Raw genomic sequence first — 23,680 nt, forward strand, 5'->3', positions numbered from 1 at the left:
GGGAGCATATTAACAGCACATGTGGTGTAAAGTAAAAATCAGATTTATTGGGGAAACACTAAAGGCACAGAAGTCACGAGTGTTGACGAGGCTCTGAGGTCGCACGATTCCCCAGGGTGGTGTGTCGCACTTGGCTCGGGAGGACAGCTACACTTGGGAAGATCCCAGGAAAGGGATCCGTGCCTTCAGTGCTCCACACACATTTGGAGAAAGAACAGGAACATCTGGATGACTCTGTGGTGATGGAGCTTCCTGAGCGGAGAACCAGCCTTGCTAGAAAGAGTCTCCGCCTTTGGCATCGGCCTCGTCCTCTCTTATCTGACTCCGACCAAATCTACACATCTTTTGTAGATTTCTTACTACAAAAGAGAAGGAAATGAGCCTCCAGGGCCACGTGACTTTCTCTCTGATTGTGTCACACAAGAAAACATGGCAAGGGTTGAACTCAGTTTTTCTGGTTTCTGCCTCAACTAACAGGTCAGCCTAGAAATCATCAAGCCACTGTAATTGAAACTAAGTTCAAATGTCTTAGAGCCCTACATTGAAAAGGACACATGAGAGATCATGTAATTCAATCCTACATTTGTGGATAAAAAGGAGACTCAAAGCGCATGGTTTATTTGGTTATCAGTAAAAAGTGGCTGTCAGGACTCGAGTCCTCATCTTCCAAATTCCATTTCCTCTTAAATTGCAATGAAGTGCAATTTAACCTTGTTTAGCACATCAGTCACAGACATCCTATTAAACACAAGGGACTGAAGAAAAGACAGTAGCTTCCAGAGTGAACCCAGAGAGCGAAGAGACGCAGGGATGACCAATTTTGTTCAAAGCCTTTGACTTCTGTAAACAAGAAAAGCTATATAATTTAGCAAATAATGATCAGGAGGGCACCACTTGTTCGGATCTAGGACAGGTAGTCAAAGGTTTGTTCAGAGGAAAAATTATAATCTTAAAACCTTTTTAGTTTAAGAAGAATGCATGCTAAGGAAGCAATTATTCGGGAAGATAAACTGAAGACAAAGCACAAAGTCAAACATCTAAGGAAAGTAGAAGGAAGGAATTAAAAGTAAAAGCAGAATGTCATGAAGTTGAAAACAAAATCAGTGGAACTGACCGCCAGGAGAAAATGCTGCACGTGGCTCTTGCGGCCTCTCTGCACAGCTCCGGAGCAGATGCACCAGCTACTTTGTTGCAGACCATCTTTTCAAGGAGGTTTGTGTAGCCAACAGCTTTTAAAAATAAGAGTGCCTCTGCCCAGAACCAAGGGCAGCATTCTTACCATCCGTTGTAAAAGATTCAAGTTCCCTCAGCTTGGGATTCGATTCCTCCTCCTGGAACACAAGGCGCTACGTGAGCAGGCAGCGCGGGGCGTTCACGGCGTCGACCTGTGGCAAATGGCACGAATGCCCACATGTTGGCTCTCCCGAGCCCGGAAGGCTTGCGTGTTCTGCCAGCAGACTAAGCAGTTAGCTTGCAAACAGAATAAGATCTCAGACCCTTTGCAGGTCTTCATTTCCAGCTTTGCAGGAATCCAGAGCTGATTCATTGAAAAAGACAAAAATAGCAACAATAATAAATAATCCATTCAATTAGCTTGATCAAGAAAAAAGGGGAAAATACAAATAAAGTTAGGAATTAGAAAGTGAATTAGCACACGTATATAAGAAACTACAATTCTAGGGGCATCTGGGTGGCTCAGTCGCTTGAGAGTCTGACTTCAGCTCAGGTCATGATCTTTCATGGCAGTTGGCGAGTTTGAGCCCTGCATTAAGCTCTGCACTGACCATGTGGAGCCTGCTTGGGATCCTCTCTCTCTGCCCTTCTCTCTCTCTCTCTCTCTCTCTCTCTCTCAAAATAAACTTTAAAAAACAAGAAAAGAAACTGTAATTCTTTTTTTTTATTTGTATTTGTCAATTTGAGATATAATTGACATACTGGTTTCAGGTGTACAATATAACGATTCAATATTTGTCTTTGGAAACTACAATTCTTACAAAAGAATCATTTGTACAAATATGCGCTAATATCTTGAAAATCCGAGTTAAATGGATACCTTTTGAGGAAAACATAAGATATCAAGATTCATGCCAAAAGAAGCAGAAAACCTAAACAGACCCATGTCATGGAAGCAATCAAAGGCTGAAGCCAAGGTCTGGGTCTGCTCTGCAGATACGCCACATTCTTCTAGTGCCTGCCGGCTGGCTTCTCCCTGGCCCTTGACCAAGGATCTGCTTGAACTTGAAGGTGGAGGTCAAATCTGCCAGCCTTGACTGCAAACATTATGATGTGATGAAAATGACCAAGTAAATCACATCTTTTCACTAGAAAGAGGAGATGACAGATGTTATTTTTTTATTAAGTAGCATGCATACACATTTCTTATGAAGCCTATCGCTTAACTTCAATGCACTTTTCTTTACGTATAAAATAACACTTTTGCTCCGGAAATTGATTTGACAAGGACAGCAGGATCACCAAAAGGAGTCTTCCGGTGTCTGTCAGTGCATTCCTTTGGTTGAATCCACTGCCATGGAGGGCGGCCCTTCCCTGTACACTTCACCCCACCCCACTGTCACCATCATAACAGAACAGCGGTTCTCCGCCCAGCTGCACCAGCGCTGCCTGAAAACTTGTCAGCAACGCCACTACTGAAGCAGAAACTCTGGGGGTGGGGCCCCCGCTATCCATGGTCTGACGAGCCCCTCCAGGTGTTTCTGATGCACAACCAAGTTTGCAAAGTATTATAATAGACTTCATTCATGTCATAGAATTGAGCATCTGTCACAGCCCACTTCCTGTTGGTTGCATCAAAACTACTCAGAAGGAAAAAATTCCATTGCTTTGCAGCCCCCCTCTCGCTATAAATAGTGAACACTTGCTCACCAGCAGCTGGAGTTCTGGCCCAACCTCGTTGGAGCTCTCCAGGCTCCATAAGACAGCTGCTGCAGAATACCAATAGCGGAAAGAACAAGGGCATTCATACGTGCTGAGGGGGAAATGTGACCATCTTATGGGCCGTGCTCCATAAAGCCATAAAGCAGTTTTGCAGTGGGAAGAATAGGAAAGCAAGAGTTGCCCCACTTTTTCTTCTTTTAATGAGGAAAGTTAAGGCGGAAATAATTCACAGCTACATCTCCGCCCCTTATCCTAACTAAATGTGGGCTTTAAAGAAACAGCAAGGTCTAACGCTGAGGCAACAAAACGGGAAGGATCAGGAACCTGAACCCTTTCCCTGTTTCTGGTACCAATTCACCATATGACCTTGGGAACGGGACTTAAGCCTTTAATTCTTTTCATTTGTATTCCTGTGCGTGAAATATGAGTGATAATAACCCCTCCTTCCTTCCTCACAAAAGGGTGAGTGGATTCATTATGTGATCCAGAAAAGAAGTTTGAAAAGAAAAGAGCTACAGGCAAAGCTGGCCCTAGGACACCCCAGCCCAGTCTCGACCCACCTCTCTAGAACTCAGGGAGATATTGGGGAAGGGGCGGTATTTTTCTAATTCTAATTTTATTTTTTTAATTGACATCAAAGTTAGTTAGCATATGGTGCAACAGTGATTTCAGGACTAGATTCCTTAGTGCCCCTCACCTATTTAGCCCATCCCCCCTCCCACAACCTTTCCAGTAACCCTCAGTTTGTTCTCCATAGTTCTCCATATTTATGAGTCTCTTCTGTTTTGTCCCCCTCCCCGTTTTTATATTATTTTTGCTTCAGGGAAGGGATGGTATTTTTAAAGACCCCTCCAGCTCATCCACACGCACAGCCTGAGAGAGCCTGAGCTGCCGACCTAGAACCCTCACCACTGTCAAGGCTAATTGGGCCCCTTCGGGCCTTGGCTTGTCCCTCTGACTTTGAGGATGACGGGGGAGGGGTGGAGGGTGCTTTTTCATGATTCTCTCTTATCCCATGCCCAGCCTGACCAAATGTTTTGAGCCCAGTAGAGGGATACATGCCTAGCAAATGGAAGGTACCTACGGAGAAATGAGGCTGGCTTTTTTTTAAAATCGAAAGGCATAGTTTGCATTCCCTGTCACTCCTGGACAGTGTCTCCCTCCCGAGAGGTCTGTAGTCTGCCCACCTTTCCTTCCATTGGAAGAACTGTGTCGGATCTTCGCTATTCCTTTGCATGTTCCAGGTGCTCCATACATGTTTGTTGAATGAAAGATAAAAGAAAAGTGAATGGACTCGTTCTTCCCCTTCGAGAGAGCACCTGACACATATTTCACCCGGCTTTGACCTGCTGGCTGTACTGATAACGGGTTGCTTGCGTTACCCCCACGGTGGACCGCCCTGGGCCACTGCTTCTTTGCACAGAGGATTTTCTCACAATGAGCCCTGGTTGTTGCTCAGACAACCGTCTTCTATGCAGTAAAAGGAGGCTCAGAGAGAAGAAATGATCTGGATCTCTGCTTCATCTAGAAACTCGCCCACAATGCTTCTCTAGAGACTTCGTCGTTAATATGTTAAGTGATTGGACGACAATCACTGTATCAAAGTACTTAGAAAACTTCAGAAGCAAAGCCTGGATTTGGGATTTAAACAACATCTGGACATTGTCTTTGAGAAGTGAAGAGCACACTCACACACTTGCCCCTGTGTTACTACAACTCCAGCTAATTCAGCCACAATCACAGAGAGCAAGAGAGAAAGCTTTTGACAATAAGGATGATGTGGCTTGGGTGCTACAGACCCACCTGAGCCCTTCCCAGGGTTACATTCTTGATCTACGGCTTACTTGTTCTAATCAATTTGTGAGGGAGGCCTTGGGTTTTGTCCATCTTAGAGAGGAAAAAGCTGGGGCTTGGAGAGGAGCACCCTGCCTTGGTGGGAAGGAATCCAAAGTTCATAATTAAGTCCACCAGCAGGGTGGGTCTGGACAGAATCCGAAGATACACAAGGTTGTCCCGTCTTTGCTGTGTCCCCTTCTCTGCTCCGGCCTGCCCTCCTTGCTCTGCAGAGGCGGTCTCCTGAGCCTCATGCCCGCCCCCAAACCTGTGTCTGGGGTTGCCCTCTCTGGCCTGGCATTGGGTCCTCATGACAGCCAACTACCCTTTTCTACCCGACATCTCCCGCTTGATCGCCCCTCCCAAACACAACTTGCTTCTCCTGCATTGATCTCATTTGTGCAAAGAAAAGGGTTTCTATTCCAGATCCACCAATGGCTGACTGGAAAGGGGGCCAGATGGCCAGAAACAGTGCCCCCTCCTCTGATAGCAAAGTGAGGCCACATTCACATCATACCACTTACTCCACTAAAGTGGGGTACAGGTCCACTGTTCTCCCTCAGGAAGGTATGTGCAGAAGGCCTCAAGCAAATGACAGAAAAATGTCCCCATAAGTCCCCAATACATAATTCTTCCAAGATAAGAGCACGACGATTTGTACACTGTCTACCAGAAATCAGGAACTCCAAACGTCACTACGCCTTCTGACGTATTAGTACCCCCATGTTACAGATGCGAAAACTGAGGCTCGGAGCCATTCGTAACTGTGCACTGGTGATAGAGCTTGAATCAGAACCCCGGTCTGCTGGATTTCAACACCCATGCTCTTAACTCATACATTCCTCCTCAGTCAGCCTACCTCTGAGGAGGCTGATTCGTCCCAAGCAGCACTGATAGCAGGCAGTATCTTAACGTAGGGAGCTGGATGATGCTCCAGTGGGGCCTCTTCCTCCTCTTCTGTATCCCCAATTCTCGCCTCTGTGGGGAGCTGACTTCCTGTCACTTTTCTCCCTGCCCTGCCCATACTTCCTTTAATCCCTCTACCTTTCATGGGTGGTTTCTGATGGAAAGGTGTTGATGGCTCTTTTTTAAAATTTTTTTTTTTCAACGTTTATTTATTTTTGGGACAGAGAGAGACAGAGCATGAACGGGGGAGGGGCAGAGAGAGAGGGAGACACAGAATCGGAAACAGGCTCCAGGCTCTGAGCCATCAGCCCAGAGCCCGACGCGGGGCTCGAACTCACAGACCGCGAGATCGTGACCTGGCTGAAGTCGGACGCTCAACCGACTGCGCCACCCAGGCGCCCCGATTGATGGCTCTTTATAACTATCCTTTTAGTTCTTTTTTTAAAAATGGAAAAAAAAAAGTTTATAGTTTAAAACGCGGAAGCATGGTCCAGTGAAGTAGAAAATTATGTCGGAACAAACAACAATAAAGACAGAACCCTTAGAAGGAGATGTACCAGACCTGTACAGCCCATGGCAAAGCTATTTCACACCTCAAAAGCCTCTGTGGAACCACTGCACGCAGCGGGGGTTCCTCGTGCTGTCCCTGCAGACATCACCAGGATGAAGGCCCTGGCACCATACCAGGAAACATTTGGAGCAGCAGAACCGGCCCGTCACTAGGCATCGGTGAGCTACTTAGCAACTGACCAACCTTGGTAATCCGTCAGCCTCTCTGGGCCTCAGCAGCCCGCCTGCCAGTGACTTCCAGATGCTGGTGCCAGGTCGACTGTAACCGAATCACCTAGAGAGGCTTTTAAAAATTCAGCTCCCCTCCACAACTCTTACTGAACATGTCTCAGATGAAGCCGCAGAATTGGTGTGTTTTGAAAGTTCTCTGGGTAATCCCTACCTACAGCCAGACTTGGGAACCACTGGACTAGATGATATCTAAGAGAGCTTACAACTAACTGAGAACTTAGGAAATTTCCCCCTAGTCCACTAAGGGTGGCCTGATAGCACCCTCACGGTGCAGGCATTGCCAAGTGCATCCCAAACGTCAGGTCAAAAGGGACACCGGTCTCTATTGCAGACCAGAAACTGCAAGGATGAATTTTTTTTTTTAATTTTTGTTTTTAATGTTTATTCATTTTTGAGAGACACAGAGAGAGAGACAAAGAGTGAGCAGGGGAGGGGCAGAGAGAGAGAGAGACAAAATCCAAAGCAGGCTCCAGGCTCTAAGCTGTCAGCACAGAGCCCAATGCAGGGCTCGAACTCACAGACCACGAGATCATGACCTGAGCCAAAGTCAGATGCTCATCTGATTGAGCCACCCAGGTGCCACAAGGATGAATTTTTTTAAATGTTTATTTATTTATTTATTGAGAGAGAGAGAGAGAGAGAGAGAGAGACAGAAAGAATCCCAAGCTGTCAGCACAAGATCAGCTCATCTCACAAACCATGAGATCATGACCTGAGCTGAAATCAAGAGTCAGAGGTTTAACTGACTGAGCCACCCAGGCGCCCCTGCAAGGATGAATTTTGATGACCTTTTGAAATCAAGACCCAGCGAGGGGCTTGGCTGCCACCCAAGAGAGAATGGGGTTTGGCTCTTGCCTGGCTGATAGAAGGTGGTGAGTAGTTCATTGGAAACAGTGACAATTCATAACATGTTCTTGACAGAGAGAGACCTGCTGGAAAGAAAGCTTCCCTCTGTAAACAGAGCAGATTCCTTACTTTTTCGAGTTTATTGACAAACAGAACCAACTTCAGAATTTCTTTTATGTCTAAGCATGCTTGATGAGCAAAGTCCCTGTGATGATAACATCTTGCAGGGGAAGGGATTTTAGAGAGCAAAATCTAAGACACTAGCTATTTTGGGAGAATTTTCTTAGGAACTATTGCTGTTATATGAGTTGCATTGTGTCCCCCTGCAAAAAAAAGATATGTAAAGTCCGAATTCCAGTGCCTCAGAATGTGACCTCATTTGGAAATAAGATCTTTGCAGAGGTAATCAAGTTAAAATGAGGTCACTAGTGTGGGCCCTAATCCAATATGACTGGGTTTTTATAAAAAAGGGGAAATTTAGACACAGAGACAGACACACACACCAAGAAGACCATATGAAGATACACGTGGAAAAGGTGCCATACGGGGCGCCTGGGTGACGCAGTCAGTTAAGCGTCCGACTTCAGCTCAGGTCATGATTTCACAATTCGTGAGTTTGAGCCCTGCATCGAGCTCTGTGCTGACAGCTCAGCCTGCTTCAGATTCTGTGTCTCCCTCTCTCTCTGGCCCTTCCCTATTTGTACTCTGTCTCTCTCTCTCTCTCTCTCTCTCTCTCTCTCTCTCAGAAATAAGTAATAAACATTTCTTAATTAAAAAAAAGAGAAAAGAAAAGATGCCATAGGACTGGTGTGATACGTCCACAAGCCAAGGAACACCGAAGACTGCCAACAAACACCATACGCTCAGAAGAGGCAAGGAAGGACTCCACTGCACGTTGCAGAGGGAGCATGGGCCCTGCTCACACCTTGATTTTGGACTTCCAGCCTGTAGAGCTGTGAGACAATACATTTCTGTCATTTTAAGCCACTCAGTTTGTGGTGCTCTGTTACCACAACCCCAGGACACAGATACTAAGCCTAGATTTTAAAATCACAACAACAAGGGCATCTGGGTGGCTCAGTGGGTTGAGCATCTGACTTCCGCTCAGGTCATGATCCCTTGGTTTGTGAGTTCGAGCCTCACGTCAGTCTTGCTGCTGTCAGCGCAGTGCCCACTTCGGATCCTCTGTCCCCTCTCTTTCTGCCCTTCCCCCACGCATGCTCGCTCTCTCTCAAAAATAAATAAACATTTAAAATAACAACAACAACAGCTATCATTGGTCACAGGATTTTACATGCGTGATCTCATTTAATCCCATCCACAACCCAATGAGCTGGATTTATCATCCCTGCTTTCATTTTACTGACATCCCCACTTTAGAAAAGAGGCAGGCGTGACTAAGTAAGATTAAGAAATTTGAGGGACTCCTGGGTGGCTCAGTCAGTTAAGTGTCCACCTCTTGATTTTGGCTCAGCTCGTGATCTCATGGTTCATGGGATTGAGTACCCCAGCGGGCTCTGCACTCAGCATGGAGTCTGCTTGAGATTCTGTGTCCGTCTGCCTCTCCCCTGCACATGCACAGGTGTGATCTCTCTCTCAAATAAATAAATAAATAAATACAGACAGACAGACAGAAAGACAGACAGACAGACATAAGAAATTTGCTAAATACCAGACAGCTAAAAAGGGGTGGGACTTGGAGTTCGTCTAGGGCCACCCCACTCCATATTATATTGCTGCTGACAGTGTAGAGAAGATTACATGGAAGAACCACACCTCGGGGGAGAGGGGAACTAAGCTGTTCCTAGAAAACCGCTGGGGCTGATATTTATGGCCTCATCTCATTATTTTGCTTAAAGTAAAATTGCAGATCAGAAGATAAGATAGAAAAGGTAAATACCAAAAGACACTACTAAGTGAAATGTAAAATCGTTTTAAAGTAAGTCATCTGAGATTGGCCAGACCCTGCTTCTAATTCTTAGTATAAATTCATCAATGATTGAGTCTGCATATTTATAAAGATGATTAAAAACAGTGATGTAAGGGGCACCTGGGTGGCTCAGTCGGTTAAGCGGCCGACTTCGGCTCAGGTCACGATCTCGTGGTCCGTGGGTTCGAGCCCCGCGTCGGGCTCTGTGCTGCCAGCTCAGAGCCTGGAGCCCATTTCCGATTCTGTGTCTCCCTCTCTCTGACCCTCCCCCATTCATGCTCTGTCTCTCTCTGTCTCAAAAATAAATAAACATTTAAAAAAAAAAAAAAACAGTGATGTAAGAAGTATGACCGTTTCCATTTCTCAGCCAATGAAACTGAGCCCTTCAGGGCGAGAAGTGACCGGCCTGGAGGACAAGGTTGCACCTGAGCCAGACCGGAGCCTGGAGAGTGTAAGCCTCTCCCTCTTAGTCCAGTAGGCTCTGCCTCCTTTAGAAGCAAACACATATGTGAGGCATTCCACGTACAGCTAATTATAACGAGATAACACATATAATGTGATCCTTCCTGGTTTGTCCACCGAGATTATTTTCACCGGAATTTGCCCAGTTGAATATATGAACTATTGGGGCTGGAGGTGAAAGAGTCACATGACTATAACATTTAAGATATTACTTGGGTTGCACATATATTTAAATCACCCATCACATCAGAAATATTGCTATTTTCAATCTCACATTTCACGAAACCATGTTATTCAAACACTTCACAAACATCTTCAGCTCTCATGGCTTCATTGTCAGGAGAGCCCTTTTAGGAATCACCTAACACGGTTTTCAAGAGCACATTCTGCTCCTGCCTGAGCACTTAAAATTCCATATAGAACACTGGTTGGAAGTGTTACCTCCTCTTGTATTCGCCCTCTAAATTTAGATTCCTCATCTCTACAAGTGTAACTGTTTACCAGTATTGCTCTTTTTTTTTTTTTTTTTTTTACATTTATTTATTTTTGAGAAACAGAGTGAGACAAAGCATGCGTGGGGGAGGCGCAGAGAGAGAAGGAGACACAGAATCTGAAGCAGGCTTCAGGCTCTGGGCAAGCAGTCAGCACAGAGCCTGATGCGGGGCTCGAACCCACAAACTGTGAGATCATGACCTGAGCTAAAGTCGGACGCTCAACTGACTGAGCCACCCAGGCGCCCCACCACTATTGCTCTTAAATGATCTTTAAGAATTCATCTACAATGCTACACAGCACTGCACAACAATCACGAGGACCTCTTTGGAGGAATAATAATAGCTGAGCGCCCATGTGTTAAATTTTTTTGCCTCCTTCTCTGTCAACTCTACCAGGAGATCCTCTCTACAAGCTTCCAAAATGAGGGAGGATTGGAGTTGTTCCGGGTTAATGAGTCTTTCCCAAACAGAACACTTTCTTATTCAAAATAACATGAGAAATTAGAGAACACCCTGAGAAGGAGACCTCCCTGCCCCCTGCTTTGTGAGGTCTAACTTTTAGGTGCTAAAAGCTTTGGCCACAAGGCAGTGGCCTAAAGATCAGACACAAGGGGGGAAATGCCTGACGTTACCTAGTGGTAATTTCAGTGATTTTCAATGATGAAACCAAACTGAACCTATGATTTTTTAAGTTGCATTATCATGTTTGTACTTAGATAACTCAAGCAGAAATTCCCCGAGAAGGCTCATGAGTCCGTGATTATTACATACTCAGGTCTTGGTTTTATGGGCGAATTCTCACATGTTGAGTCTAGCCTCTTGAATTCTCCAGGTGGAAGTGTTGGTGTCAGCCCCTGCCTGTCCTCTGTTGCGTGTAGACCTGGAGGAATGTTCCTTGGGACAGGCTCAGACCTGCCTGTGACCGGGCTGCCCTGACAGGCGGCCTAGCTTTTGTGCACAGCCTCAGCCCATCAGGTTTAGGTGGCCCCTGCCGCTGCCCTTCCACTCTGCTCCCCGAAACTTCCACACCCTTGGCCCCAGCCTCACCCTCCTTTGTGGGAACCTGCTTCCTCTCAAGCACTAGCATTCAAGATAAACATTTAAATTGTACTTTGCACTCATTTTCCCCATTTTGTTTCCTAGAATTTCAACATATTTTTGATACTGAGCATTGTGGGTTAAATAGGCTTTTGTAGGCTAGTCTGGGAACATTGTTTCCAGTGAAAAAATGCATTCTGTGTTAGAAACAAACAACATACACAAAGAAACGTTGGGAACACGACCTCTTTGTAGAGTAGGGACTGCCTGTCCAGCCTCATGTATCAGAGTTAAAGCATACAAGCATTCTCTTTTCAAATCTGGCAGCCTTTTTTTTTTTTTTTAAATCTCAATCTGGGATAGAAAGCTATGAATCTGGCCACATGTGGGGGACGCTGAGGAGCAGACCAGTTTGATTTTATCATCCTCTTTCTCACTAGGAGGGGGGATATAGAAATAAAGTGATACGACTGCCTTCTTCCTCTTGAGGAAAATGCCAGCCTTCTAAGGGGAAGGTGGTGGGAGGTGGTTAAATTGTTCATTCAGTTGGCAGCCATCATCCACTTAATTAATTAAATCATCCAACACCCATGATGTGCTGGACACTATTCTAGGTGTTCCTGTGAAAACTGACAAAACACACAAGGTCTGTGAGGAGACTGACACTGAGTAACAGAATAAATAAACAAGAACATGTAAAGTGGCAACAAATGCTTTTTCGAAAATCAAGCAGCGCAAGTATTAAACAGGAGAAGTGAGCCTAGGGAGCTACTTTGGGTTGGATGGCCAGGGAAGGCTTCCCTAAGGAGGAACTTTTACACCAAGATCAAAACCCAGCTATGAACAGAGAGATACAGAGAAGAGAATGCCAGGCAAACGGAACAGGGAATGCAAAGGCCCTGAGGTTGGACAGAACTTGATTTTATTCCATGAACAAAAGGGTCAGTGTGGCTGGAGCGCAGCAAATGAGAAGGAGGGAGGGTAATGTGAGAGCTGGTGCAGAGGTGGTAAGAAACCAGATCCTGCAGGGCCTTGGGGCCAGGGTGAGATGGTTAGATCTGATCCTAAGTGCAAGGGCAACATTTGGAAGGCTTTAAACAGGGCAATGGCTTATGTCATCTGACTTGAAAGGCCACTCTCCTACTCCATGAGAAGGCCAGAGGAGAGGCAGAAGTTTTAACTAATACAAAGACAGTCAGATGGTGGTGGCCATCAGCTACTGTGCACTTACCCTGTGCCTGGAACTCTTGAAAGTGTTTTTACCTACTGGGGCGCCTGGGTGGCTCAGTAGGTTGAGCGTCAGACTCTTGGTTTCAGCTCAGGTCATGATCTTACAGTTGGTGGGTTCGAGCCCCGCATCGGGCTTTGTGCTGAGTGTGCAGAGCCTGTTTGGGATTCTCTCTCCCTCTCTTTCTGCCCTTACCCTGCTCGCTCTCTGTTTCTCTTGAAATGAATGAATAAAAACTTAAAAAAATTAAAGTACTTTACATGCAATACACTGATTAGTCCTCACAACCACTCTATACAGTGGAAATTATTAGAATTTCCAAATTACACATACAGAAAATAAAAAAAAAAAAAAAGTAAAGAAACTTCTCTTTGGCTGGTGGCAGTACAAAAAAGCACCTGGGTGGCTCAGTCGGTTAAGTGTCCGACTTTGGCTCAGGTCATGATCTCGCGGTTCATGGGTTCCAGCCCCACATTGGGCTCTGTGCTGACGGCTCAGAGCCTGGAGCCTGCTTTGGATTCTGTGCCTTCCTCTCTCTAGGCCCCTCCCCATTCACGATCTGTCTCTCTTTCTCAAAAATAAATAAACATAAAAAATTTAAAAATAAAAAGTCCTCCTTTTATAATTACATAAGTAAACAATAGTTATTATTAAAAAACCATCTTAAATGAGCAAAAAGGAAAAATTAAATCACTTGAGATCATATCACTCTGAGATAACTACTGTTAACATTTTGGTTTATATATTCATAGACGTTGTGCTATGGAAATATATTATCTACTATTCTCAGAAGCATATGACTCCTTACTTCTGTATGTCACATAATTCTTAGATCACAGGTTTTTTTACATTCTTTTTATAATTTAGAAAAACAGTCCACAATCCATTTTGAATGAAAGTATGAAAAAAAAATGTTGAATTTTAATACATAGTAAATGGTGGTTTAAAATTATAGAGTAAGACTGGACTTTTTAAATGTAATGAAGTTCTCCAAAAAGCATTTTTCTGTCCTTTTCTGTGCTGACAGATCGAAAATCATCTGTCAGACATGAATTGCTCCCAAGATGGCCATACTCAGCAAGCATCCCTGGTGGGCTTGTTTGGGTCAGTCAATGGCAGAGCACGCTTTGTGGCAATAAGCCTGCACACATGTCCCACACAGCCAGCCAGCACCGTGCCTAGCATCAGGACGCCCAGTGTAGCAGCAGCAGACATAACCTCTGCCCTCCACGTCAGCCGCTAGGGCCAGAAAAACACACTGAACAACTTGGGCCCGAGGAGTATGTCATCTCAAAAAAGTAAACGTCATCTCAAATATCTCAAGGACACCTCAAGGTATCGCGTGAGACACCTCCATCAAAGTGTACTTCCAGAGACAAATTCCTCTGCCGTCCGAGTCCCCACACCAGGGGACTTGATGGCACCAGGAAATCTCATGTGAAGCTTCTCCACAAACTTTTCCTCTACTCTGCCTTCTTCCAAATGGTTTCTCCACCACTCTCCTGTTACTTCCCTTTGCTCTCTGTACATGTTGTCATAGTTTGGACAGTCATGGCTCCAATCCCACGACCACTAGTTTATGTGAACCTCAGACAAGTTATTTAAACCCTGAGTCTTGGGTTTCCTAATCGATAAATGGAGATAATTAATATTTGGTAAGATCATTTTCAGGATTAAATGAAATCATAAGGAACAAGCACCTGGGAGACAATAGACCATCCCTACATGCTGTTGTCTCCTCGCTTCTCTCCTGCCCTCCCACGCTCACCCTTAAAAGGATCTCTTACTCTGCATTAAGCTGTGTGGTATTGGTGGAAGGCCCAAATGGGCCTTGATATGAGCCCCAACCAGTCATGCTTTTGCTGTGGGATGCTGGGCAAGCCTTTAAACCCTCACGATCTTGGGGATTACTATCAGACACAAATGAGATCGCAGATGCCAAATCACTTTTTATCCAAGATAAAGCTCTTCAAAACCTAGGAGAGGATAAGAGAAACAGCCCTTGGATGAACATGAACCTTTAAATATGATAAATCCACCGTATAACCCAAAAACGTTCCACAAGCATTTTCAGCGGGACTAGTTTGAAAGGGGAAAGTTAATTGCGAAATACTCAAATCTTACCCAAGACTGGTAGAAGAGAAAAGAAAATTGACTTATGCACAACTGAGAATGAACCTAGCCTGCTTTAATGCACTACCTCTGGCCTCACCCCAATGGGTAGAGAATCACAGGGGAGGCCAGTTCAGAGAGGGAGAGCACAGGCTACGTGGAAGACGTGCTCACCTTCCCTGCTAAGCAGTAACCAGACTTCCCGCTCTGCTGGGGAACCCACGCTCAGCCCAGGCCTGAGGCATTGCCCAGAGGCCAGATTGGGAAGAGGTGCTTAGGGTTTACAGAATGCATATCTCCACGAGACCTACCGAGCTGCATTGTCCCCTGTGGAGACAGTGCAAGGCCTGCCACAGGGCTCTTCTGCGTCTCCCTCTATCTTGAGCACAGGGGCTTTTGAGCTGGGCTCTTTAAATGTGGCTGACAGATATTCCAAAAGATTAGCCACAGCATCTTTTCCTGGGAATTGATCTATGGACTTAGCAAGGAGGATCAATAGGACCTTAAATGACCTGAAAGGACACTCTACATTCAAAAAGACTGCAGAGCATGTCCCCAGCAAAGTACATTCAGAAAAGGGATGGCTTAGCATCAAGTCCCTCTGGGGATGGGCTGCTCATGGGTTAAAGTGTCATTTCAATGCCTGGGATACCAAACACTTCGTCAACTTGTCCCTGTTTGTGACTTGTTGTGACCTGTTAACAGGGCCATGTGAATATATTCATTTCTGGATAATGAGTTCAAAATCAGAGTCCTGTTTGGACAATGAGTAACACATTTTGCTGTCCGTCTATTTTCTAGCGGATGGCACCTGTACCCCTCCAGGTGAAATTTCACAGTCTAAATCATCATAGCAAAAGGCCGACCTCTCCCTTCCTGCACAGAGGAGACAAAATATCCTTTTGCTGGATACCCAACAAAACATGGACAAATCTATCACAGCCCAGAATATATGGGTCTTAATAAGCCTGATCTCTTTGTCCAAAGTGCATGGTAACCTCAGGAAGGTTAGGATGCTGGTGGTGGCCCATGGAGCAAAAATGTAGTGCTTCTCTAAGAACTCGGGAACCAGGTCGCCCTCAGAAAGTTAGACTAGCAAAATCTGCATCCACAATGGATTTGATGAGAATTCAGAAGGAGTAAACCAACACAGCGACTACATTTGTGACTGAAGAATTTGGAGATGCTCCAAATCCCCATCAAAGTGACTGGACTGTGATATCAGGAAGGTAGAAATAGAATGTGATTATGACTTTAAAAGTGTGAATCTGCCTAGTTGGCTGTAGAGAATGCTGTGTGGAAAAACCGGTTTGAGGAGACTGGAGCATACAGAAAATAAGCCCAAAGTCTCAGAGGCAGGCAGGGCCATCTGAGCAGGGATGAGTGGGTGCGGGTGGCCACATTCAGGACATTATATCAGGAGTATTTCTCTTGGGGACCACATAACTAATCTCATTTATTCTAACTCCAGGCTAACGAAGCAAACATTTGGATGGAATTTATCTTCTCAAGTATGCTTATCTACAAAGGGAGACTGTGCTTGCCAAGACAACATAAGTATTCTGGTCTATAGGTTATAATTCAGTCATATACATCAGTCTCCTGAGGTCTGATGATTGTGAATCCACTTGAGGAAGGGCAGGATCTGGTGTGGTAACGTCTGTGGTAAGTCAGTCAGCTGGAAATACCCTTCTATTCACTCAGTGCAGAGTAATATCAAAAATACTCGGGGCGCCTGGGTGGCGCAGTCGGTTGAGCGTCCGACTTCAGCCAGGTCACGATCTCGCGGTCCGTGAGTTCGAGCCCCGTGTCAGGCTCTGGGCTGATGGCTCAGAGCCTGGAGCCTGTTTCCGATTCTGTGTCTCCCTCTCTCTCTGCCCCTCCCCCGTTCATGCTCTGTCTCTCTCTGTCCCAAAAATAAATAAACGTTGAAAAAAAAAATTAAAAAAAAAAAAAAATACTATATACCCACCCTCTGCCATGGTAGCATTTGCATGTGAATGATGGCAGGACCTAAAAAATCTTTTTGCTGAATAAACTAAAATATTTTTTAAAGCAATAAAATAAAGTAATACTTAGGAAAAGTTGTTTTTGGTTTGGCGGGGGGGGGGGGGGGGGTTGTTGTAGAGACAGAGAGAGAGCAAGCACACCCGGTAGAGGGAGAGAGAATCTTAAGCAGGCCCCACCCCCAGCACAAAGCCCAACAAGGACCTCAATCTCACAACCCTGAGATCATGACCCGAGCCGAAACCAGAAGTCAGACACTTAACAGAATGAGCTACCCAGGCGCCCCAAACACATTTGGTTTTGATGGTACTTGTATTTTTCAAATTTCGGCATCCTATTGATTTTTCTGAAGTAATTTCTAAAGCAAGTGCCTCTTTGAAAATTGCTTCCCATTTGTCTTTTTTTCCCCCAAATTATGTCACTCAGCAGCTTCACCAGACCCAAGCCCGACAAGGATTTTCATATCCCACAACGCGAGGACCAAAAGCACCAGGCACACTGCGGGGGGGGGAAGAATATTTGCCCAGAGTGGACCCAGATAGGGAGATCTGGGCTGCATCTTCCCTTCCCCCATGCCCCAGAAGATCTAAATTTAGTTTACTGGCTATACTGCAATGACATTAACATGTTGCAAGAACAAGAATCAAGCAAAAGAGAAAAAAAGAAGCTTAATGTGGTGCGAGGTATTTTAATGCCATGGCAACTATGATGTCTTCTCTATTATTTAATTCACTTCCTCAGGTCAGGTTATTCTGCCCTCTCCTGCACTTCCTGTTGCCGTAACCAAATCAGGTCACCCTGAATTTGGGAGTCCTCTTCATGACTGCAGTCATGTCTATTTCCAGCAGAATGAATTTTCTCCATCTCTTCCTTTGCTCCCGGACCTTTATTTGGTGCCCTTGATGTTCCTGGTTGCTCTTTGCTGTGCACCACATGCTGTAAATGCTTCCCTTTCATGCACATCTCCTCCCCCACACCCTTCTCCTCGCTGCTCCTCTCCCTGCCCCTCCCTCCAGCTTCTGCAGTTGTCACCAACACAGACCTTGATTAGTGACTCAGTAATTCAGAATCCAAGCACCTTGGTTCTCCTGAAAGTCCCATGCCTCTCTTCCTAGAGTAAGATAAAGGTCTCTCTCTCACGCCCCCAGATCTCAGTGCCATTAAGCTGAGTTGACTTGGGTCTTGAATATTCAGTTAGTTAGAGTTGTCCTGGCTTCTTCCCCTTTCCTTTTCCTGTGCGTGTCCGTGGGGCTCTTCATGCTCTATTTAACTTTTCCCCAGGAAAATAATTTTTAGAGCCTACTTACAGTTGGAAACACTAAGGTCCAGAATGCTTAACTGTCCAGTTGCATGGCTAGTTCTTGAAGGATACAAAATAAATGGGGTGAGAATTCAATCACATTGGTGAACGTGGTGGCGGGGGGGGGGGGGCGGGGAACGTTGTTAAGGGGTGAGCAATGCCAAAATGAGACTTGATGATTATTTAAGAGTTCCTTCACCCATCCTGTTCTGGTCTCCTTGCGGGCAGTGTAAGCAAATAATCAAAGTAGAGCCAGGATATCAGCCACAGATCCAACAGGACCCCTGAGGTGTTCCTGCTTTCCTAGATCATGGAGACTAGGAAGACCACCGAGCAGGGCAGGATGAGGGATCAATGATCCTGGAGTCACTAGCTAGGGGTCACCAGCCAGCACTAGTGAATCCCACACAAGCTCCACATCCACTAGATTTTTCACAATTCACTTAGCGCATAGCGATGAATGGACAGAATTGTTGCCCCTAATTGTAGGAGGGTGCATAAGATACAAGATGCCTCTAAAAATATACTTACTGCAAGAGTTCTAGGAGTCTTCTAAGGAAGCACCAGCCTTCTCTGGGGAAAGACATGGGCAGTAAAATGAGTAAGATAACTCAGTATTGTGACTGCTTGCTGCAGTGGGAGAGGGACTTACGTTTCCCAAGCTGAATGTGAAGAGAAGGGTATCTCCTTGGATGCAAAGGAAGCAAGACCGAGCAGCTTAGAAAAGTCACGCCTCGGTGTGAGCACGGAAGCAATCCCACCCCCAGCCCTGGCTGTCAGAGGTCCTGTGCAGCCCCCTCCGCCTGCCAGAGCTCGCTGCGGTGCTCCTGGATCTGCTGAGTTAGGAGCTGGGCAGTGCTGCTGTTGCTGCTGCACATGGTGATTAAGGGCTTTATTGATTTTCTAGCCCGTGACCACATTGGTGGGGACCGAGTACGACAGAGGAGAATGGCGGGGAGCCAAGTGCAAAGTGGGTTTATGAAATGAGCTCTCAATGAAGGAAGCTGTGGGAAAGAATGCGATGGAAGCAGATTTGGGGCCAGTAGATGTGGGAAAGTAGAACAACTCAAAATCACTCTTCAGACTTCAGCTAAAACAAAGCACTTTGCCAAAACACAGGAAGAGGATCTAGTCTGTGAGCCTCGGCGCTGTTTCTATAAAACTAAATATTCCTCTGCAAAATCATCACGGACAATGCTTAACCTTCATTCCGGACCAGGCACTGTGTTGGGTTCTACAGCCGCACGTAAGAATCAGTCAGTCTAGAGAGAGAAGGCGATTGAAAACATACACAGGTAGATTTGTAAGAAGGTAAATGCATCCTAAGGGAACCATAAAAACAATTGTACCTAAACTTTGGGCCCAGAGCCAGCAGGGATGAATGGTAGGGGAAGGGGCCTGGGGCTGTGTCCAGGCTGCTGCCTGCCTCGTGTGCAGATCTGAAGAAGGTTCTCAGGGGAGCTTTCGCTCCCTACTGCCCAGTCTGGCAGGAAGGCCCTGGTGCTTCGCACCCCTACCCTTACAGTCCAGAGGGGGCCTGCTTCTGCGATAGGGGCTGTGTGCAGTGTTGCAGGTGCTTTCAAAAGGAGCAGGTGGAACGTGAGCACCTGACGGTTTGGGTGTGCAGTACAGGTGATCTCACAGCACCAGGAAACAGCTGGACATCCTCCTCTGAACCTAAAGTTAGGGGCAGGACACTTGTGACGTCACTCATCCCCACGCCCCCACATACCTACCCACCATAAACCCAGAGTCTGTAGTTACACCCGTGTGTTGGGAGGGCCGATTTCTTCCAAGCCACCTTCTCCCTGCCTCAGCTCCCTCAGCTCAGAGTAAAGGAATAAATTCTTTTTGCTTCCTTGAAGCTTTCGGCATGTTTTCTGCCTCTTGATAAACTGGAAACTGGGGAAGAAGAACTGGTGTGTTTTTGTGCATCATGTAACATGTAAGGGAGGAGATGATATGTTTGAAAAGGAAATAAGAAAAATATCACATAACTCAAAACCAATGAGAGACCAAGTTCGGTACCTGATAGCTTTTTAAAAAATCAGGGGAAAAAAAACCCTATTTCTGTGGTTCATGTTTGAAGATGATGTAACCTGAAGTAACTCTTCCATCTTCCACTTCAGGGACACCTGCTCTGCACAGCTTTGGAGCCCATGTATTTTACTGGAGGACTTTAGGGAGGTTGCACTTAAGCCAGAAGACTTCAGAGAGGTTTAGTCTAAGCCAGGGGACCTCAAAGTAGTCTAACCCCAGCTGGGGGGGGGGGTGGTAGTGGGGGAACCTCAGGGTGGTCAAGCCTAGGCTGGCAGTCCTTTGAGTGATCTAGACCAAGCTGGAAGGAACTTATACCAGCATAGCCTAAGCAGGAAGAACTCAAAGTGGTCTAGCCTAAGCCAGGAGACCTCGGAGTGGTCTAGCCTGAGTCAGGGGATCTCAGAGTAGTATAGTATATGCCTGAGCAGTCTCACACTAGAGCAGCCTAAGCCTCTTCTCCCTGGCAGGAGGAATTTTCACACTGTTCTAAAGATCCCAAGGCCCCTCGGCAGGTCAGCAACCCCAGGACCCAAGTATCCTAACTCCTGGTCCAGGGCCCTTCCCTCTGTTCCTGAAACCAGTCAAAAGAGATTGAAATTCCTGGCAGTGAATGGGACAAGCGTCCCTAACGTTGTTGTTGTTTTTGTTTCACAAAGAAAAACTGAATTTAAGAAGAAACTCACAATACTCGATAAAAATATCTAGCATTTAAGCACAAAGCCGAAAACAAGGCGTGGTCTCCGGGTGCTGGAAGTACTCTGAAATCCCCAAAGTCTCATTCGTTGTTCTGAAAACAAAATGGAACAACTTTCTTTGCTCGCTCCTGTCCCCTCCTCCCGTGCAGTAGCTGTTCTTGGCAGATGCCCAGAGCAGCACCCTGTAATTCCACGGTACATTGTGTACATTTGCATATCCATTTAACCAGCTATTTACAGCCGCCCTTTACCGCCACCTGTAAGAGGCAATGCCACAATGACAGTAAGTGGCTGGGCCGGGAACTGGGTGCCCCGTGATTTTCTCCACTTGAAGAGCCCGAATCTATGGAGTGTTTGGCACTTGGAGAAACAGGGAGACAGCTGGGGCATCACACGTACAGGGCGGAAGGCGCGAGAAGGAGGCGCGCCAGACGGAGGGTCGTTCCTCGTTAGCTCCACTCGGTGGCTTCTTTTCCGTCACCACAACCGCGAGGAGGAACCTGCCGGGCCTTCCCTGCGGCTAGTCCCCTGCCTGATAACGAGCCCGCTGCCATTTGGATTTGCTGAATTCCCGAATCACTCGAAACGCCTGACAGTCCCGAGGAGGGTGGGGACGCGGAGCGCTGGGGTGGAAGCCCCAGCCCGGAGAGGAATCGGGGCTGGATGTCACCCCCTTGAGTCTGGGAAACCTGCTCACGGATGTGATGCGGCGACGCAGGGACACCTGCGCTCCCCTGCGTGCCTCACTCGTGCAGCTCCGGGTGGCAAACGGGGTAAAGTGGGGGCGGGGGCGAGGGCGAGAGGAAGTTGAGGTGCTGGAGCGTCAGAAACGCTGCCTTGGCTTCCCTTGCTCTTTGGAGGCTGTCCCGAGGCGGGGCTGGAGGGCTGGGCACGGGGGATTTTCCAAGTTGCCCCAGCACAGCTGGAGGGCGAGAGTTCTGAGCCCCCCCCCCCCCCGGAGGACGGTAACCGGGCGGTCCCAAGTACCCGCAGGAAGCCCGGTGCGCAGGACCGCGTGGCGCTCTCGGAGCGCACCCAGCCGAGCAGAAGCAAAAGATAAACCCTGATGGGCTCGGGGGCTGGTTGGCTGGGGCGCAGAGTCAGCGCGGACCAGGAGCGCCTTTCGTTTTAAGGAGCCTTACTTCTGGGAAGGGACAGGGAACTGTCAATCAGCGAGGGAGGGAGCGCACCGGCGCTGGGTGATGTCAGCGGATCATCTGCTCGATAACAAAGAGGGGGTATTACAGGAGAAAGTTGCAGCGGCGGCGGCGGCCACGGCGGCACCCCGAAGCCTCGGCGGCCAGGGGCCAGCGGGCAAAGGGAGGGGGGGAGGACGAGTGCTGCCGCAGCAGCTTAAGACCAAGGAATTGAAAGGGCTGTAGGGGGAGGCAGTGCGAGCCAGCCCCGACTGCCCCTCCTCTTCCTCCTCCTCCTCCAAACTCGCAGGGTTCAGCCCCAGCGCTCGCTCAGCCGCCGGGAGCACCCGGACGGACGGGAGGCAGCTGCGCGGCCCAGAGCTGGGCACCGTCCCCAGCCGCCATGGATAGCGACGACGAGATGGTGGAGGAGGCGGTGGAAGGTACAAGCTTTTCTCTGGGGTTGGGGGAGGAGGCGCCGAGGGCTTGGAACGCGGAAGGAGTGGCGGGCTGCGACCCGCGCGGCGCCGGGCCCCGCGGCCGCCACTGTCCCCTACGCGGGTGGCCCGCTGCCCGGCTCGGGCACGGGCCGGGCAGCCACGGCCACGCCGCCGGGAGCGCGCACTGCGCGGTGGGGCGCAGGCCAGGAACTGGGCTCCGCGGGGCCGGGGCCCCCGGGAGGGTACGGCCGCTCCAGCCCGCCGGCCACCGCCTGCATCCGCCCTCGGAGTTGCGAACCTGCCCCGCACTCTGGCCTTCCCCCTTTGGGGGATGGAAGCCGGGGGGTGCGCAAGAGGACAGGCCCCCCGAGACCGGCGGTCTCGGCGGAACGACCCCCCGGCCCGTTTTTGGCAACCGCAAGCCCCCCTCCGGCTGCCAGCCCTTTCCTTCCGCTCGCCGCTGCGACCTGCGGTGACCGCGGCCGCGTCCGGGTCCGTCCCCCGGCGCAGCGCACGGGGCCGAACCAGGCACGTGGCAGCCGCGGCCGGGGCGGCCGCTTTTCCGAAAAGATGAAATCATTGCAGGGCAGTGAACGCCGCTCCCGACCCGGGGCTTGAACGCACGCCGACCGGGAGGCGGTGGCCCTGGCCTCTAATGCCCCCGAGCGAACTCAAACCACCCCTCCCCCTTCCTGCTTCCGAGCCCGGGTGCCGCCGCCGCCACGCTGTACAGGCGCGCCGCAAGCCCTGACCGAAATTGCTGGGTGACACTTAACTTTCTGAATTCCATGCCGTTGGCTGTGGGTGATATCACCGCCTTGGTGTCGTGTTTCTCCGCCCCTTCTCTTCTAGCGCCCCTCCCCCGACTTTTCTCGCCACTTTGTTTTGCTGAGTTTCTCCACCTCTTTTTTTTTTTTTTTTTTTTTTTTTTGCTAGTTCTAAAGAGCGAGGTGGGGACGTTATACAATCTACTTGTTTGTATCAGGAGATGTTATGATTTGGTAACACTGAATATTGGAAAATACTCTTTAGCGTGTTTATTTATTTGATTCCAACCCAGACAGTGCGTCGTGATGTTTTGCAATGTTGTGTGGTATTATTCGAGAATATTTTAAACCAAGCATCCAAGTAAATAATTTTAAGCTTTTGGTTGAGTCTGGTTTCTATCTAATTTGTATAAACAAGTGCTCATAAAAGGTAAAGAAAAAGTAGCAACACTGTACAAATGCATAAGGATACATTGATTTTTATAAAACATAACTGACTCTGTTTGCAGTGACCTCGAGGTCTTAATTATTCTGAATTTTCTCAGAATTATCCATCTTGGTGTAACTGTTAAAACTTACTCCTTTATCTGGTTTCAAAGGCTGGTTGTTGTTGTTTTAATTTCACAATGTTGTGAACTCACAGAACTGTTTGTCTAATAATTAAAGCCAATGTTGGGGGCTCAGGGGGCACCAGAGACATTGATTGAAGAGGGCTCATTGGAAGCCTTCGTTAAATTTAAATTATTGACA

At 47.6% G+C, this 23,680-nt stretch overlaps 1 protein-coding gene and 1 long non-coding RNA gene across 2 annotated transcripts in view; one reads left to right on the forward strand and one right to left on the reverse strand.

Annotated features, from left to right (window-relative positions):
- Positions 1-27: 27 nt before the first annotated feature.
- Positions 28-19,442, reverse strand: LOC123592208. The gene is made up of 2 exons (XR_006709633.1): positions 18,505-19,442; positions 28-1,537 (listed from the first exon to the last, which is right to left on the reverse strand). It is a non-coding gene; the product is annotated as an uncharacterized LOC123592208 (long non-coding RNA).
- Positions 19,443-21,033: 1,591 nt separating this feature from the next.
- The window catches only part of SETD7 (SET domain containing 7, histone lysine methyltransferase), a 50,142-nt gene continuing 47,495 nt past the window's right edge, over positions 21,034-23,680 (forward strand). The window contains exons 1-2 of the mRNA XM_045467236.1: positions 21,034-21,360; positions 22,034-22,166. Of these exons, the coding sequence (XP_045323192.1) occupies positions 21,292-21,360; positions 22,034-22,166 (202 nt within the window). The 5' untranslated portion in view covers positions 21,034-21,291. The remainder of the gene's footprint in view (positions 21,361-22,033; positions 22,167-23,680) is intronic.

This window comes from Leopardus geoffroyi, chromosome B1 (assembly GCF_018350155.1).
Source record: "Leopardus geoffroyi isolate Oge1 chromosome B1, O.geoffroyi_Oge1_pat1.0, whole genome shotgun sequence".
NCBI classification, from domain to species: Eukaryota; Metazoa; Chordata; class Mammalia; order Carnivora; family Felidae; genus Leopardus; species Leopardus geoffroyi.